General features: G+C 36.4%; 1 protein-coding gene across 1 annotated transcript in view; it reads right to left on the bottom strand.

Annotated features, from left to right (window-relative positions):
- The window catches only part of VPS50 (VPS50 subunit of EARP/GARPII complex), a 114,973-nt gene that overhangs the window by 41,152 nt on the left and 56,763 nt on the right, over window positions 1-17,058 (bottom strand). Inside the window, exons 13-16 of the mRNA XM_066239549.1 lie at window positions 16,241-16,373; window positions 13,789-13,880; window positions 9,003-9,097; window positions 8,578-8,676 (exon numbers count right to left, since the gene is read on the bottom strand). Of these exons, the coding sequence (XP_066095646.1) occupies window positions 8,578-8,676; window positions 9,003-9,097; window positions 13,789-13,880; window positions 16,241-16,373 (419 nt within the window). The remainder of the gene's footprint in view (window positions 1-8,577; window positions 8,677-9,002; window positions 9,098-13,788; window positions 13,881-16,240; window positions 16,374-17,058) is intronic.

Here is a 17,058-nt window from a genome sequence, read left to right as displayed (position 1 = left end):
CTGAAAAATTAGCACATTATACAGGGAATTTAAAAAATCCTTTTAGTTAACCCCGGAAACCAAAGGCCAAAAAAGCTAAAATAGTAGCCAAAAGTGAAAACATTAAATGTCCAGTTCCTGACCTATTTTCCTATTCTCCCCCTTGAAGCTAATAACAAAATCTAGATTTTGTTTTTAAAGAAATCTACAGGTTTTACAATAAAGAGACAATAACTGCGTACGTCTGTGAAAACAGAAATTGCTCCAAATATTAGAGTTAGCAGACAAGGACTTTAAAATAACTAAAATATTAAGTTAAATAAAAGAAAAAGATGTACAGAATGGATAGAAAGAATTTCAAAGAATTACAATAATAAACAAAAAAAATCAAATAGACATTATATAACTAAACAATGACAGCACCTCAAATTAAACATTGATTGGATAAGTAAACCCTCAGAAGAAAGGATCAGTGAACCCCACAGTAAAACAGGAAACATCCAACTGAAGCACCAAATTTTTAAAAAAGGAAGAAAAGATCCTAAGAGATGTCTAAGACGGTCGAAGCATCTACTTTGCACGCAACTGGATAGAGGACGGGGAAGCAGAAGCAGTATTTGAAGAGGTAACGGCCAAAAACTGGCTCAAAAGTGACTGCCCGTACTTCCCACCACGTACAAAAACTAACTAAAACAAAACAGGTCATAGACCCAATGCAGGGACCAAAACTACAGAAGTTTACAAACCTTACAATTCAACAATAAAAGGACCATGTCATTAAAGAAATGGGCAAAGGATTGGCACAGACATTTTTGCAAAGAAGATACACAAATGACCAGTAAGTACATAAAAAGATGCTGAACATCCTCACTCACTGGGGAAATGTGAAGCCAAACCATAGTGAGATAGCATTTTATACTCACTGGGATGGCTATAATCAAAGACGCAATAACAAGTGTTAGCGGGAATGTGGAGAAATCAGAATCCTCATACAGTGCTGGTGGAAATGAAAAACCGTGAAGCCACTGGGAAAGTCTGAAAGTTCCTCGAACACAGAGTTACCATAGGACCCAGCAATTCCACTCTGTATTGGCTCCAGTGTCTGTAACAAATCACAGATGAGGTGACTGGAAACAACAGAAACTCATTCTCTCACAGTTCTGGAGGCCAAAAGTTTGAAATCATCAGGTTGAAATCAAAGTGTTGCCAAGGCTACACGATTTCCAGAACTTTAGGGCAGAATCTGTTCCCTTGCATCTTCCAGCATATGGTGGTTGCCACCATTTCCTGGCTCATACCGACAGCACTACAATCTCTGCCTCTGTCTTCACATTACTTTCTCCTGTATGTGTGTATGTCTTTTCCTCTGTGTCTGTGTCAAATCCCTGACTTCCTCTTAACTGTGATGACATTTAGGATAATCTCATCACAATATCATTAATTTATTCACATCTGTAATGATCCCTATCCAAATTAACATTTAAAGCTTCCAGATATTAGGACCTGATGCTTTGGGGGTAAAGGGTCTGGAAAATCACTATTCAGCCTGCCATATAATCCTCAGCACATACCCAAGGAACTGAAAACATATGTCTGTGTAAAAATTTTTACAAGTTCACAGCAAAATTATTCATAATATCTCCCCCAAAAAACAACCTGTTCATTAATGACGACTGAATAAAGAAAATGTGGTATCACTACGCTATACAATGTACAATGGAATGTTATTCAACCATAAGAGGATTGAAGGTCTGTCACATGCTACAACATGAATGAATCTTGAAAGCATTGTGCTAACTGAGAGCCAAACACAAAAGGTCACAGAGTACATGATTCCATTTACATGAGAGGTCCAGAACAGGCAAATACAGAGAGACAAAAAGTAGATTAGTGATTGCTGGGGGCAGGGACTGCTGGGAGGCTGCAAGAGGGGAAGCGTCATCATTAACGGGCACAAAGTTTTTATTTTGGAGTGATAAAAATATTCTAAAATTAGCCTTGATGGTTGTTGCAAAATTATATACTTTCAAGGGGTTATTTTTGGTATTCTGGGTATGTGACATACATCTCAATAAAACCATTATTTAAAAAAATTATTGAGCCTGACCAGGTGGTGACACAGTGAGTGTCAGACTGGGACGTGGAGGATCCAGGTTTGAAACCCCAAGGTCGTCGGCTTGAATGCGGGCTCATCTGGTTTGAGCAAGGCTCACCAGCTTGAGCCCAAGGTCCCTGGCTTGAGCCAGGGGTCACTTAGTCTGCTGTAGCCCTGTGGTCAAGGCACATAAGAGAAAGTAATCAATGAACAACTAAGGTGCCACACGAAGAACTGATGCTTCTCATCTCTCTCCCTTCCTGTCTGTCTCTCTCTATCTGTCCCTCTCTCTGTCTCTGTCACATACACACACACAAAATTATTGAGGCAGGCAGGGTTCTAAAATGCCCCGCAAGGCTGTCTGCACTAACCCCCAAGACTAAATATGATGAGGATTACACCCATGATTGCCTTACCATATAAGGCAAAAGGAGTTTTTGCAGATGTACCTAAGATTACTAATCAGCGGACTTCGAGTTAATCAAAATGGGAATTATTTAGGTGCAGCTAGTCTAATTGAATGAGCCCTTTGAAAGCAGAGTTTTTTCTCTTCCTAACGGAAAATGAGGAAATCAGAAAGAAGCGAAGCATGCATGAGAAAAATTTAATGTGCCATTGCTGGTGTTTCAAATGGAAGGCGTCTGGTGCTGACAGCTAGCAAGAAAATAAGGACCCCAGTCCAAAAACTGCAAAACACAAATTCTGCCAATATCCTGAATGTGCTTAAATGTGGTTGTTCCTCAAAGTGTTCAGATAAGAGCCCAGCCCAGCTGACACCTTGATTTTGGCTGTGTGAGACCCTAAGCTGAGAACCTACACAAGCCAATCCAAAACTCTTACCTTTAGAACTGTATGATAGTAAATGAGTGTTGTTTTAAGCTGCTCAATTCATGATACTCTATTACATAAAACTATATAACTGTTACAGTGATAAAAGATAACAACTACCCGACACATTAAAAAGTATAAAAAATAATATAGAAAGTAAAAGCATATGACAAAAACACTAAGAGAAGGCAAATCATTACCAGCCTGGTTCTTGCACTAGAACAGAAACATGTACTGAAATGTTGATGGTAACCACCAGAAGAAGACATTTTTAAAGCTGAGAAAAAAATGTTATAAAAATTAACAATACCCTGACTAGGCGGTGGCACAGTGGATAAAGCATCAGACTGAGATGCAGAGGATCCAGGTCAAAACCCAGAGGTCGCCGGCTTGAGCACGGGCTCATCTGGCTTGAGCACAGACTCACCAGCATGAGCATGGGGTTGCTGGCTTGAGTGTGAGATTATAGACATGACCCCATGGTCGCTGGCTTCAGCCCAAAGTTCACTGGCTTAAAGCCCAAAGGTCACTGGTATAAAGCCCAAGGTCACTGGCTTGAGCAAGAGGTCACTCGCTCTGCTGTAGCCCCCCGATCAAGGCACATATAAAAAAAGCAATCAATGAACAACTAAGGAGCTGTAATGAATAACTGATGCTTCTCATCTCTCTCCCTTCTTGTCTGTTCCTCCCTATCTATACCTCTCTCTCTCTCTCTCTCTCTCTCTGTCACACACATACACAAAATTAAAAATATACATAATCAATCCAAAAAAGAGCAGGAAAAGAAAATATAAATGAAAAAAATGATCCACACTTTAGAAATCAAAAAGCAATATGATGGATTTAAACCATATTATGTCAATAAATACATTAAATGGAAATGGAGAAAACACTTTACTCAAAACACAAAAATCATCAGACAGGATTTAAAAAAAACATGAAAACAAAACAAGGTCAAACTCTATACTGTTTACAAGAGGCACACTTTAAATATAAGTTTGAATAAAAAAAATCAATAAATTAGAACTCAGATCTTTTACTGAACCTGATAAAATAAGATAATAATAGGTTCCAAAAATGAGTTTAAAGAAGGTAGAGTATCCAATATAAGCCTTTCATATTTTTAAGCGAAGGAGCTTGAAATGAAAAATCTGGTAAAAATCGTATCAGGTGCAAAGCTAGTAAGTTCCTACACCCAGATTAGGGACCCAAGGTCACAGATAACACCACTCTGCCCCAAACTCCTTATCAGCAGGAAGAAACAATTGGAAATCAGTAACACAGTACTAACTAAGGAATTTACTACTGGTCTACCACCTGTTGCTGTGTTTGTGTGCAGAGAAGGACGGCAGGACTTCTGAGCCTGCATCAGAAAAGGCCACACAGCAGCCTCTTCTTGGTTCTCTTGGAAAGCTAGTTCTACGGGAAGTCACCTGCCATATAAGAAGTCCGACCACCCTGACACCACCATACTGGGGAGGCACAGAGCCGACACAGCCAGCTGTGTACATCTTTCTAGCCATCTCCTCCATGGTGCAAGTGAAGACATCTCGGACCTTCCAGACAAACCCTTCCACAAGCTGAGGACCACTTAAAGCTCTGAGGAGCAGAAGAATCACTGCGTTGAACCCCGCCTAAATTCCTGACTCACAGAATACACGAAATAATGCTTGGTTGTTACTAAAATATATGCTTGGGCACTTGTAATTGAAGCTATTATATTTGTTAGAGTTTTCCCTTTAAAAAAAATCTCTTTGGCCCTGGCCGGTTGGCTCAGTGGTAGAGCGTCAGCCTGGCGTGTGGAAGTCCCGGATTCGATTCCCGGCCAGGGCACACAAGAGAAGCATCCATGTGCTTCTCCACCCCTCCCCCTCTCCTTCCTCTCTGTCTCTCTCTTCCCCCCCTCCCCCCACAGCCGAGGCTCCATTGGAGCAAAAGATGGCCCAGGCGCTGGGGATGGTTCCTTGGCCTCTGCCCCAGGCGCTAGAATGGCTCTGGTCGGGACAGAGCGACGCCCCAGATGGGCAGAGCATCGCCCCCTGGTGGGCGTGCTGGGTGGATCCTGGTCGGGTGCATGCGGGAGTCTATCTGACTGCCTCCCGTTTCCAGCTTTAGAAAAATACAAAAAAAAAAAAAAAAAAGAAAAATTTCTTTCTGAGATCTAAAACAAACATTCAAACAAACAAACAAAACCAGTTTGCTGGTAACTTACTTGCTACTCTCTCTGAAGTCTTAACCAAAACAATTATTTGGCAGAGAATTTATGAGGGGAAATAAGCAGATCAGTTCTAGATTTCAGGCCTAACATTTAAAAAAAAAAAAAGATGATTAAATCACTTGGTCCAGACAGAAAACAAAGTATCTAGATACTGAACTTGTTGTTAGAAACAAACACTTTAAAGATACATGAGCAATAAAACTCTCTTGCTCAGGCAAGGGTAGGGATTTTCTCCCTAAAAGAATAAGCAACCTTTTCCCTCTTCTAACATCAATGATCTATTGGGACCCTTGAAAACACTTTATAGCTTTGATTATTAAAGTAATTACAAAATAAAATGTACTTGTTAAATAGAAAGTTTTGGCAATTATACAGTTACATTTCTGCCACTACTGTTTACATTAGATTATTTGTGTTTGGGGGGAATTTTGTAACATATACCCAAAGAATGATAGTTTTAGATATATACAACTTGAACATAGAAGAGTGAAACTTATATTTTTGAAAAATAAGAATTCACATTGCTAGAGACTATTGTTCCCTCAAGTGCTCACACACCTTTGCCCTAGAAAAAGATAATAGCGTGCGAACTTTAATGCAACTACCACAAGCAACATAAGTACACTTCATAACAGATATTCCACCAGGAGTAAAATGCTTTCATTTTCACCTTTTGATTATGCCTACATCTTCAAACCACAAGCCTAAATGGACTCCAAGTCAGAATTATTTGGTTCTTCATCCTCAAGAGCTCTGACAGCAGAGGACCGTGAAACAAATTGTAAGCATATTTAAACAGTTCTATTAACAAAATTAAAATATTTCACCAAGTTTCATGCTCTTTCAGTATTTATATATTACAATTTGGTGAAGGAGGTAGTAAACTGGAATTTAGTAGATTTAAATGAATCACTAGCTAATAATATAAGACTTCTGTCAATCCAATAGATGCACACTGGCATCACTTCTGAACTGCCTGTCAAGTTTATCTTGCTTTACTTAAAAAAACACGTGTACTTCAGAACATGTTGGTGGTTGGGGAAACACTGGGAAAGAGAAGAATACTAAAAAAGGTAAAATCTTTACTTTCAGTCTATTCCAGTTTTTATAATATACACTGCAGCAAGAAATAAGGGCAGGATCTACCGGCAGCACATATGGGGATCTTTCAGTGCAGCCATTCACTTTACAGTTGATGCAGCCACAGCCCAGAGGGGTCAAGTGGACGGCCCGCGGCGAAGCCGGCCAGCAGCCAACATGGCATTGAGTCCTCCAGTCTGCCGGTGCCCAGTCCAGCTCGTCCTCTGGCAACAGGGCACGCCTCTTCAGTGCGAAACAAGTTTCACAAACGTCTCTAAGATAACTACATGACAAAGCTGCGTTTTTGGAAGAGTGCCATTTAGTTCCCGTTCCTCACACTGGCACCACTTGTCACTTGGTTCCCATTCCTCACACGGGGCACCAGTTGTGGCGGACACAATGACTACTAAGAGACCACTTGGCGTGCACCGAGGGACCTAGGGGACACTGCCTCACAGTCCCTGTACAGGTTTCATGAGATGGCCCTGAGCCCCAGTCCTCATGGGTATTTATTGATACCCACAAAACAGAAGCAGGGACAAGAATGAGGAAGTCAAGAAGGGATTTCTTCTTTAAGAGCAGATAAAAGGGCAAGGGAGTAGCTCAAATATCCCCAACCTACTGATTAATCAGAATTGCTAATTCTACTAGTATTGTGCTGTGTTCACCATGGTACTGTACTCAGTATTTTTGTCAGTAAAGTCACTGTGGCCTTTGTCCCTTTTCTAGGTTCCTATTTAGGGCCTCTACAGAAGAATTTTTAGAATATTTAATAATTGATTTCTGTATTCTCTAATTCAGGGGTCCCCAAACTTTTTACACAGGGGGCCAGTTCACTGTCCCTCAGACCGTTGGAGGGCCGGACTATAAAAAAAACTATGAACAAATCCCTATGCACACTGCACATATCTTATTTTAAAGTAAAAAGACAAAACTGGAACAAATACAATATTTAAAATAAACAAGTAAATTTAAATCAACAAACTGACCAGTATTTCAATGGGAACTATTCTCCTCTCACTGACCAACGGTGAAAGAGGTGCCCCTTCCAGAAGTGCAGTGAGGGCCAGATAAATGGCCACAAGCGACCCACGGGCCGTAGTTTGGGGACCCTTGCTCTAATTTCATCGAAGTGAATGCTTGTGTCATGGTCAGAGTCTAGAAATGCCCATGCCTGCTGCCACAGATGACTCCCTTCCTGTGGACACTTAAAACACCCCTCTCCTTCTGTACAGCAATGTGGACAGGCCAGAACTTCTGTTTTAGCAGGGCTCAAGTTTTAGCAAAAACGGAAGTTACAAATAAAGACAGTATTAGGCTTTCATGTCATTCCTTTACTACTATTTTCCTGAGGTTAAACAATTTTAAACATTCTCTTCATTAAATTATGATAATCAAAAGTCTCTGCCTTGGTATAGAATTGATTTAAATTTTCTTTCAAAATAAGTATGCAATAGTTTACAATTAACACAGTACACCTGTACTTAAGCATACTTAATAATTAATTAAGCAATGGTTTGATGTCCCATAATCTCTCTTCTAACAGGGCAAATGCCACTATGGCTAGGTGTGGACTTCAACTAGGGAGAGAAAGCAGAATTTCTAATCCTGACTCTCCCTAGCACCAAAATCACATACAAATTTAAAAAAAAAATACAGAATAAAAAGTAAGACAGAAGTCAACTGAAACGACAAAGCGTATGTAAGGGGAACAGCACAGAGGCCAGCTTCGACCATGGTCTACTACATATGAGCTCCCTCCGTGCAATGCTGTTTTAGGCAGAAAAGCACACTGCTATGTACACATTACTTCCCACCTCCCTCCCTTCCCAAAGCCATTCCTAGTCACCCATTTTAAAGTTAGTAGTGACTGTGTGCAAAGCAATGCAGTAAGGAGCTAATCTTTACTTTGTAGCTACATACTGAATATCATGCCCTCTTCTCCAAGTGCCTTCTTCTCCTAAGAGGCAGATGCATTCAAGCACCCCTCACAGAGCACAGCCTCTACCAATTGAACTTCCTTATTAGCTCACACCACACATTCACGCACAGAATAGTGGACAAATTCTCTGTGAAAATGCTGATATAATCATAATCTTTCATCCATAAAGAAAGCATTTCAATAATTAGTTATATTTTGATACCCTCAAGACAAAAACTATATTAAAATTGACAATAAATAAGTAATGAGCATATTTTATAAGTTTTTTGGTGAAAAAAATCCTGAACCATCCTAAAAAAGAGGTACAAACAACACATACTCTCAAATTCAAAAGTAATTCTTTTAAATCAATTAATGCTATAAGGTTGATAGGCATTAGACAAAAGTATTCTCAACACCTAAATAAGTCAGTTCATATTTTATTAAAGTTGTCACCTGTGGTAGTTCTTGAAATAATTAACACTTTGCTTTCTAATAGATTCTTGCAAAACTTCAGACTTGCTGCCACAAAATTCTTCTCCAACTTGCATCAACCTAGTTGGATAAAAAGATTTATATAAATGTCAGCAACATCCCTATACAGTAAAAAAAAAGAAATCCAGATAATCTTCTTCAAAGACTACAAATTATAAAATGTGGATGTTTGAAGAAATTCTAAAGATCACATATCGATTATAAACATCAGAAGATCAGAAATATTTAAACAGATTCACACAAAAACTCAGCATGGATTAAATTATGAATGTTCAATTATCTTCATTTCCATAAAGAAGTTATACATGATTAATCACTGAAATCATGATTTATTTGATTATCATGATTGAATGAGCCAAATTAAAAAATAAGACCTCAAACAGTACCTGCTGATTATATCCAAAACAAAGATGAAATCATCATATTTAAATATAGACAAATCGGTTCCAAGCAAGTAGGTTTTTACTTTTAGCTGAACATCCTATAAAAAAGAAAAAAAAAATCAAGTAAACCCAAAATAGAGAAAATAAGTTCTTAGAACCACTTATTCTATAGTTACACATTAAAATGAGACAGAAATACATACTTAAGTTGATAAAGAATATCTATTTAGGCCAACAGCCAATATCCTTAGGGTGATATCAGAGACAATTCTATGAACATTAGATATTATATAGTAATAGCTTTGATCAACATTATTAGTACATACACCCACACATGCAAGGTAAGAATTATATCCACATATAGGATATGAAGATAGTCATCATTATTATTGCATAACTTATTAGGTTAGAAATCCCAAAATAATTTAAAAATAATTAGAATTAATGACTACTGAAGTGATTATATATATGATATACATATTGCTAGTTTTTATGTATGACTGCTGTAGCATATTACAATGGAGAGATTTCATTTAAAGTAGATGTTAAAAATAGAAATAACTTTAATAAGAAATATCAGACCTATAAAAAATTAACAACATAAAAGAAATTTCAATAAATTGCAAGTCAAGGAACAGGACGGTGACTAAATAATATAAAGATGTCAATTTGCCCTAATTAATGTAGAGACTCAATGAAATTTTAACTGAAATCACAACCAAAACTATTCTTCCAAATAACTATTCTAAAATTCACCAGAAATAATGAACAGAATAATTTGCTGGGGTTTTTTTAAATAAAGCTTTGAGAAAATGAAATAAAAGTTATGAGTAATGTTGGAGGACTTGTACTATTTGTATTAAATATATGAAAAAAATTTTAAACATATGCTAGTAATATACAGAGAAATCAATGTCATAGAACAAATAACTCAGAAACAGTGCTAACATACACACTACAGCTTAATAAACAGCAGTAAAAACACTGTTTCTGAGTATTTTCCAGTTTCAATCATTACGGTAAGAACTTCACATATGTATAATGTTAATCCTATGACAGCCCTGTTGAGCAAGCACATGCTATCACACTATCCCCATAAGAAAAGAGAAACTTAAGTGAGTGACAAAGCTAAGATTTGAAACCAGGTCTATCAGTCTCAAAGTCTATTTTCACTGTACCTTGCTACAAAGAAAAGTCACAAATAAAAAGGGACAGAATGTCCTCTCTTTATATCTTATATCAAAAGGAAATAAATGGATTACATACATTTTTCTAAGTTTTCAAAAGTTTAAAAATAAATTCAATAAAGCAAAAATATGATCTGAGTATTTATAAAGTGCTCTAGGCAGTACTCAAAGTATTAGGGATAAAGAAGTTTAGATAAATATGTTTATAATTACCAGACGAATATTTATCTGAGCATTACAAAAAAAAAAAAAAACACTTTAGGAATAAATGTAACAGCCTGACCAGGCAGTGGCGCAGTGGATAGAGCATCGGACTGGGACTCAAAGGACCCAGGTTCAAAACCCCAAGGTTGCCAGCTTGAGCACGGACTCATCTGGTTTGAGCAAGGCTCACCAGCTTCAGTCCAAGGTTGCTGGCTCGAGCAAGGAAGGGGTCACTCGGTCTGCTGAAGCCCCCTGGTCAAGGCATATATAAGAAAGCAGTCAATGAACAATGAAGGTGCCACAACAAAGAACTGATGCTTCTCATCTCTCTCCCTTCCTGTCTGTCTGTCCCTCTCTCTGTCTTTGTCACACACTCAAAAAAAAAAGAGTAAATGTAACATAAAGAACAAAGGTCAATAGTTTCTGGTCATAAAAATCTTAACCATTGGCACAGTAAAAATAGACAAATTATATGCAAAGAATTATTCATTTCTCACATAATTTATTTAGAAGCTGTGAGCAAATCAAGCAAATAATTCACAAATCAATAATTAATATTTTTAAATGTTCAACTTCTCTAATAGTTAAAATGTATGAACTAAAACACTAATAAAAATAAAAATATTCAATTGCCATGTTAAAAGATAAAGTCTCTCTCCTGAAAAAAAAGTTTTTATATTTATAAAACACAACTAAAATCTGATCCAAAGACATTTAAAATAAAAAGATGGTCAAATATGTACCAGCAAAATATGAGCAAAATAAAATACCAATGGTAATAATAAAACCAGTTAGAATTCACAGCAAAATGCCTTAGGACAAAAGAGGTATTTTCTTAAATTAATGAAGGGAATTATGCACAAGGAAGGTAAGTCGTTATTAGCATAGCAGAATCAATCAGCATAACATCCAAGTATAAAAAGCAAAAGCTATAAGAAATAAAAGAAAAACCTGACAAAACTACAATCATTCTTGAAGATTAAAACTCCTCCCTCAGAATTGCATACACTAAGAAAAATAATATAATAATAAGCTTTCTTTAAGTAGAACTTTGTTCCCAACAAAAAGAAATACAGAGGTATTTTTTAAATGCCCAAAGAGGAATTTTAAAAGAGGGTGGCATACTAAAATGTGACAAAAATTTTAAATTCGCAAAAAGTAGAAATATTGTAACCCTAATTCTCTATAGGAAAAAAATAATAAGCACTTTTTAGAGTTATTTCTCACATATCAAATGTTTAAAGATGAAAAGAAAACCTTGGAAGACCAAAACTTTCACGTGGTTAAGTTTGTGTGCTCCATGAGGTCAAGGGCCACAGTTCACCCCCATGTTCTCAAATCCATGGAAAATGTCTTCTATACAATATAATGTTTAATTTAAAGATTCAGATTGAGTCAAAATACATGGGAATTTTGACACAATATTTTAAAAACTTCTCATATCAAAAATCAAAATGACTATGATTATGATTTTAGTTTTATGTCAGAAATGTTAAATATCTTTTTATGTTTTTCAATCATTTATCATTATCTCCATAATTATGATAAATGTCTGCAAACTGTCACATGCTCCCTTGTGCTTTGCAATTTAGGATTTCAGATGTTAGAAATGTATTATGGTATGTATAGCATATATTAAGTAATAAGACCTCCAGTGGGACTGGGACAAAAGAAACATAAATATTCCTGCAACATGTCAGTGTTCACGCTAATGGAATAAATAAATGCTATAAAAAGCCCAATGATAATACTGGTCAGGTTCTGCTGCCAAACTAATTCAATTCAGGTCAGGTTTTGCCTGTTAAATGTGTTATAAAAAAATATTTGTTTTTCAGAGCTTTTGCTTTTTTTTCAATTGCATTGAGCCTTGTGATTCTATACTGACAAACATCCAATGAGTTCCTACAGTACACAAAGCCCTGTACTAAAACTAGCTGTGAGCTGGGGATGCAGAAGAACCTTCGAGTGGCGGAGATGAGGAAACTCTAACACCAGAAATCTACAATACAACAGTGTACCCAAAAGCATGGTGACTTTTATTAAACTGGCCGAATGCTTAAATAAGAACAGCTTTACCGCACTGTAAATTGATAGATTTTCCTATGTCAGGAATGGAATCAGGTTGCCTGACTGAATGGAAACTAGCTATATATCATAAAATGCCAGGTCAATATTTTGAAGTACATTGAATTACCAGAAAATCTATGGATTCTACAATTTCAACTAAACACCATTAGAATCTACGTATTAGGAGACTAAATGAGAAACAACTCATATTTGACCCAGGATATATATTAAATGAGTATGAGATTTCTCTTTCAATTATACATGAAATCATAAAAATGGCAAACTAAAAGTTAGGTCATATCATAAAATATAGAAGTTGAAGTTCTTACAACTCGCACATGCATATCTTTTAAATATTAAATTAAAAATTCAATAGCATATCCAATGTCAAGTTATCAAAAGTTAGAGCACTAAATTGTAACTTTCATGTGATTCTTGAGAAAATTTATGTTTCAGTATATACTGGGTAAAGCAAAAGGAGGTTTATAGTTGTTCATATAGAAAATAATACAATAATTAATAAGTAATATAAGAAAAAACTCGGTGTTTTTCATACTTACACCTGTAAACTTCCTTTTGTTCCACCCAGTATTTACCAAAATATTTTTTTCAAAAGAAATCCTATAAAAGGTTGTCAAACTAAAAATCAGCCTCATTTGAAAAATAAAAAATATTTTTTAAAGGACCAAAACGTGCTCAAAGAATCAACAGTCTTCTAGAAGCTTCAAAGAAGTCCAAAAAGAAAAGTTATCTTCAAAAAAATTACACTTTTATCTAGGAAGTAACAAATTTGAACATATTAACAAATTTAATAACTGTATAACAACTGAGCTACTAAACTGCAGAAGAAAAGCTAACAGAGGGATACATTTAGCCAATAAACAAAAATCATTAACTTTAAAAAAATTCTCCATTTTATATTAGAATCCAACCCAAGTATGTCACCAATTTAGTTATCCTTTAAACTTATTTTTAAATTAATAAATACAAATGAATAAAAATAAACAGTGTCTCAATAAGATAGCAATGTAGGAAAAAATACATTTGCTAGGATACTAAAAAACATGTAACTTAGGAAAATAGATTTATAAAGGAGATTTTCAAATTAAAAGACTTTTTCTACTGTCATGTATAATCAAATAGAATTGTCAATTAAATTATAAAAATTAAATTAAATGATAGACTTATTCCAAAGAAAAATTAAATATTATTAAATATGCAAGAAATACAAATAAATACAGAAAATTTAAACACTGAATTTCCAAAACAGATTAGACAGGAAGGTTTCTATTGCTTATGCAAAGAAAAAAGTAATTTTTTAAAAACCAAACCTGCCATATTCGTGTAAGTCCATGTTCTAATTTCTTTTTAATGTAGCCACGATCAAAATTAGTTTCTTCAGTACTCATCATATTATTCCCTTCTGAAAAGAAAAGATGGTATATATTTTTTTATTTGCTTCATATCTTTGTTTAAAAAAAAAAAAACAGGCCCTGGCCGGTTGGCTCAGCGGTAGAGCGTCGGCCTGGCGTGCGGGGGACCCGGGTTCGATTTCCGGCAAGGGCACGTAGGAGAAGCGCCCATTTGCTTCTCCACACCCCCCTCCTTCCTCTCTGTCTCTCTCTTCCCCTCCCACAGCCAAGGCTCCATTGGAGCAAAGATGGCCCGGGCGCTGGGGATGGCTCCTTGGCCTCTGCCCCAGGCGCTAGAGTGGCTCTGGTCTCGGCACAGCGATGCCCCGGAGGGGCAGAGCGTCGCCCCCTGGTGGGCAGAGCATCGCCCCTGGTGGGCGTGCCGGGTGGGTCCCGGTCGGGCGCACGCGGGAGTCTGTCTGACTGTCTCCTGTCTCTCCCCATTTCCAACTTCAGAAAAATACCAAAAAAAAACCCCAAAAAACAGAACAAAACAACTCGCTGGACTCTCATATATTATACGCCTAAGTAAATACAGAAAGCATGTTTAATGTTTATACAACCAAGACAATGTCAAAAAGTATTAGGATTAAACCCATTTTGTTCAGACTGATAAACTTAGAACCTGAAATGTTAAGTACTTTACACCTAAGACCACTTAGTTCGTGTGTGTCTGGAACTAGTCTTGCCAAGCTGAGTAGTGTGATCCCTGAGACCAGGTTCTCAATGAACTATCTACTCCTTTCTACCAGGTCACTGCAGGACCAATTAACCCCATTATCAATTAATCTGCATGTTAACAAGTTTACAGATTGCACAACTGCTCTCGCAGTGAAGTAATGATACAAATTGCATATTTTTCAGAATATTTTTATCCACACTAAATAAAGAAAATAACAATGTCCAGTTCATCAAGTAAGATCAGTGATGTACTTCTAAGTAAAATTTCCCCCCAAACAACTGAAAACAACATAAACATTTACATTTAAAAGGTTCTGCGTTTGTGAGCATTAATTGTGAGGAACAGCAAAGCCGTGGGGCTATTATCTCATCGTAGGCTAGCAGGATGTCCTGGTAACCAACAAAAAGCCTTGCATAAGCCAGGCCCCCAGTGGACCTCTGAGCACTGGCACAGCTGGAGCCTCCTTCCCTGTGTGGTCTGGTTACTGGGGACCGGCAGCTCAGGGCAGTGCGCAGATTTAGAGGTTTATTTCAGAACAGTAATGGGTTAGGATACCAGTAGTGTCACTAGAGCTACCGCAGATGAATTCTAGAGACTCTGAAAGCTTTATTAAGTTCTGTAAAGAACAATTTTCAAATTTCCAATCCCTATAATTTTATTCCTTAATGTAAGTATGAGGAATATTTTCAGGTAAACAAGTGACTTTTTAGAGTCCTAGATATTGTCAGCTGACTGCCAGACTGACAATAATCAGAGTCCTGAATGTTCTTAAAATATATACAGATTAGGGTCAAGCAATTTTAGCAACGAGGACTAAGTACTATATATAAGAATCAAATAGTTTTAAGTTTGACTCTATACCCCGATAAAATACATACACGGAAACATATATACATATAATTGATATAATATAGTTGGCAGTTGAACACGGGGGTTAGGCATGCTGACATTCCCTGAAGTCAAAAGTCTACACATCATTTTAGAACCCCCAAGTTTTAACTACTGTTGACCAGAAGCCTACCAATTAGATAAAAGTCAATGAACACAGTTTGTATGTTAGATGTATTATATACTGCATTTCTACAATAAAATGTTAAGAAAATCACAACAGAAAAAAACATTTATAGTACTATATTTATTTATTAAAAAATACATGTATAAGTGGTTCAAACTTGTGTTGTTCAAGGATCAATGGTACATGTAAACTATTAAGCTAAAGCAAAACACAGGATTCACTAAGATGAATACATATACTGTCCCTAAACTCTTATCTACATCTCACATCTAAGTATGTGTTAATTTGGCTCCAAACTTTTCCTTTGGACTCTCCCTAAATAATGTACTAGTAAAGGGAAAAGAGGTGCTGAAATGTCTGAACAATTCCACATCTAGAAAAAAACAAAGATTGCAAAACAAGATATACTTTGTGGAAAATTGGAATCCCAGTAGGCCTAGGATTTTCCTAAATTGGTACTAGTAGTTAATTAAGAAGTCCTTGGGCCCAGTTAATCCCCAAAGGTAATGGAGCTTTTCCAGTATCGGAATCACTTTCTTTGGTGAACACTGAACTTGATGGTCACTGCAGTCCCTGAAATTTTAAAAGAGTGTCTGTTCCTTTTCTTTCTACTTACTTCAGAAATGTGGCCTATTTACAATGCAATTTTTTCTTAAATCAAAGTAATTTCCTACCTGAAGCAGAAGTCGTATCCTCACTGTCATGCTGTTCATGCCATTCCATAGTCCTATAATAGCTGAGCATAACTTCCCACAGTGCTTTGCACAGGTCAGCAAGGCATGGAATATAACTGTCTGCTGTAACATGCTGAAGAAAATGAGAAGAGCCAACTTTCAAATGACTACATTTACTTTAATACAAAGTTAATAAAAATAAAATGTAATGCTATTAATCAAATCCCTTCAAGAATTAGAGGTAATCAAGAAAAATCCTTCCCTTAACATATCTAAAGAAAAGTTCAATGGCCAGTAAATTTTGTTCAAGTAATTCTCCTTTTAACACAGCTATTAGTATTCATTATGGCTCTCAGTTCTCATATTACTTATCAAATTATAGTTAGAAAACCAAAGAGCCTACAAAAATTACTGACTTGACAAGAGTACTCAAAAATGTCAGCGTAAACTTTCCCAAATGTCCTTTTTCAAAGACATGCTTGTTAGCATGCGAATACAGCTTTATATTCATCCTTGGAGCTGAGTCACAACTTAAAAAAAGAGACCCGTTTTGGAATTCAATCATTTCATTTGTATACATTAAGCAAACACCTTTGATGATTCTCTAAATATAGATATATTCCATATCTGACAATAATATTTTAAAATAATTTTATATAACAAGCATATGAAACAGTATGTGATCCCAAATCTTCTCCCTAATAAAATACATGAACATTTCCCCCTCTATTCTTTGTAAAAAACTATCAGCTGTCATTCTGCTTTTTCCCCTGCAGGTAGAGTGATGTCTCCATTCTATTTTGCAGACTTGCTATCTG

The sequence above is a fragment of the Saccopteryx bilineata genome, chromosome 7, assembly GCF_036850765.1.
Source record: "Saccopteryx bilineata isolate mSacBil1 chromosome 7, mSacBil1_pri_phased_curated, whole genome shotgun sequence".
In the NCBI taxonomy this organism is placed as follows: Eukaryota; Metazoa; Chordata; class Mammalia; order Chiroptera; family Emballonuridae; genus Saccopteryx; species Saccopteryx bilineata.
Note: the sequence above shows the minus strand (reverse complement) of the source record. Positions and strands in the feature narration are given on the sequence as shown.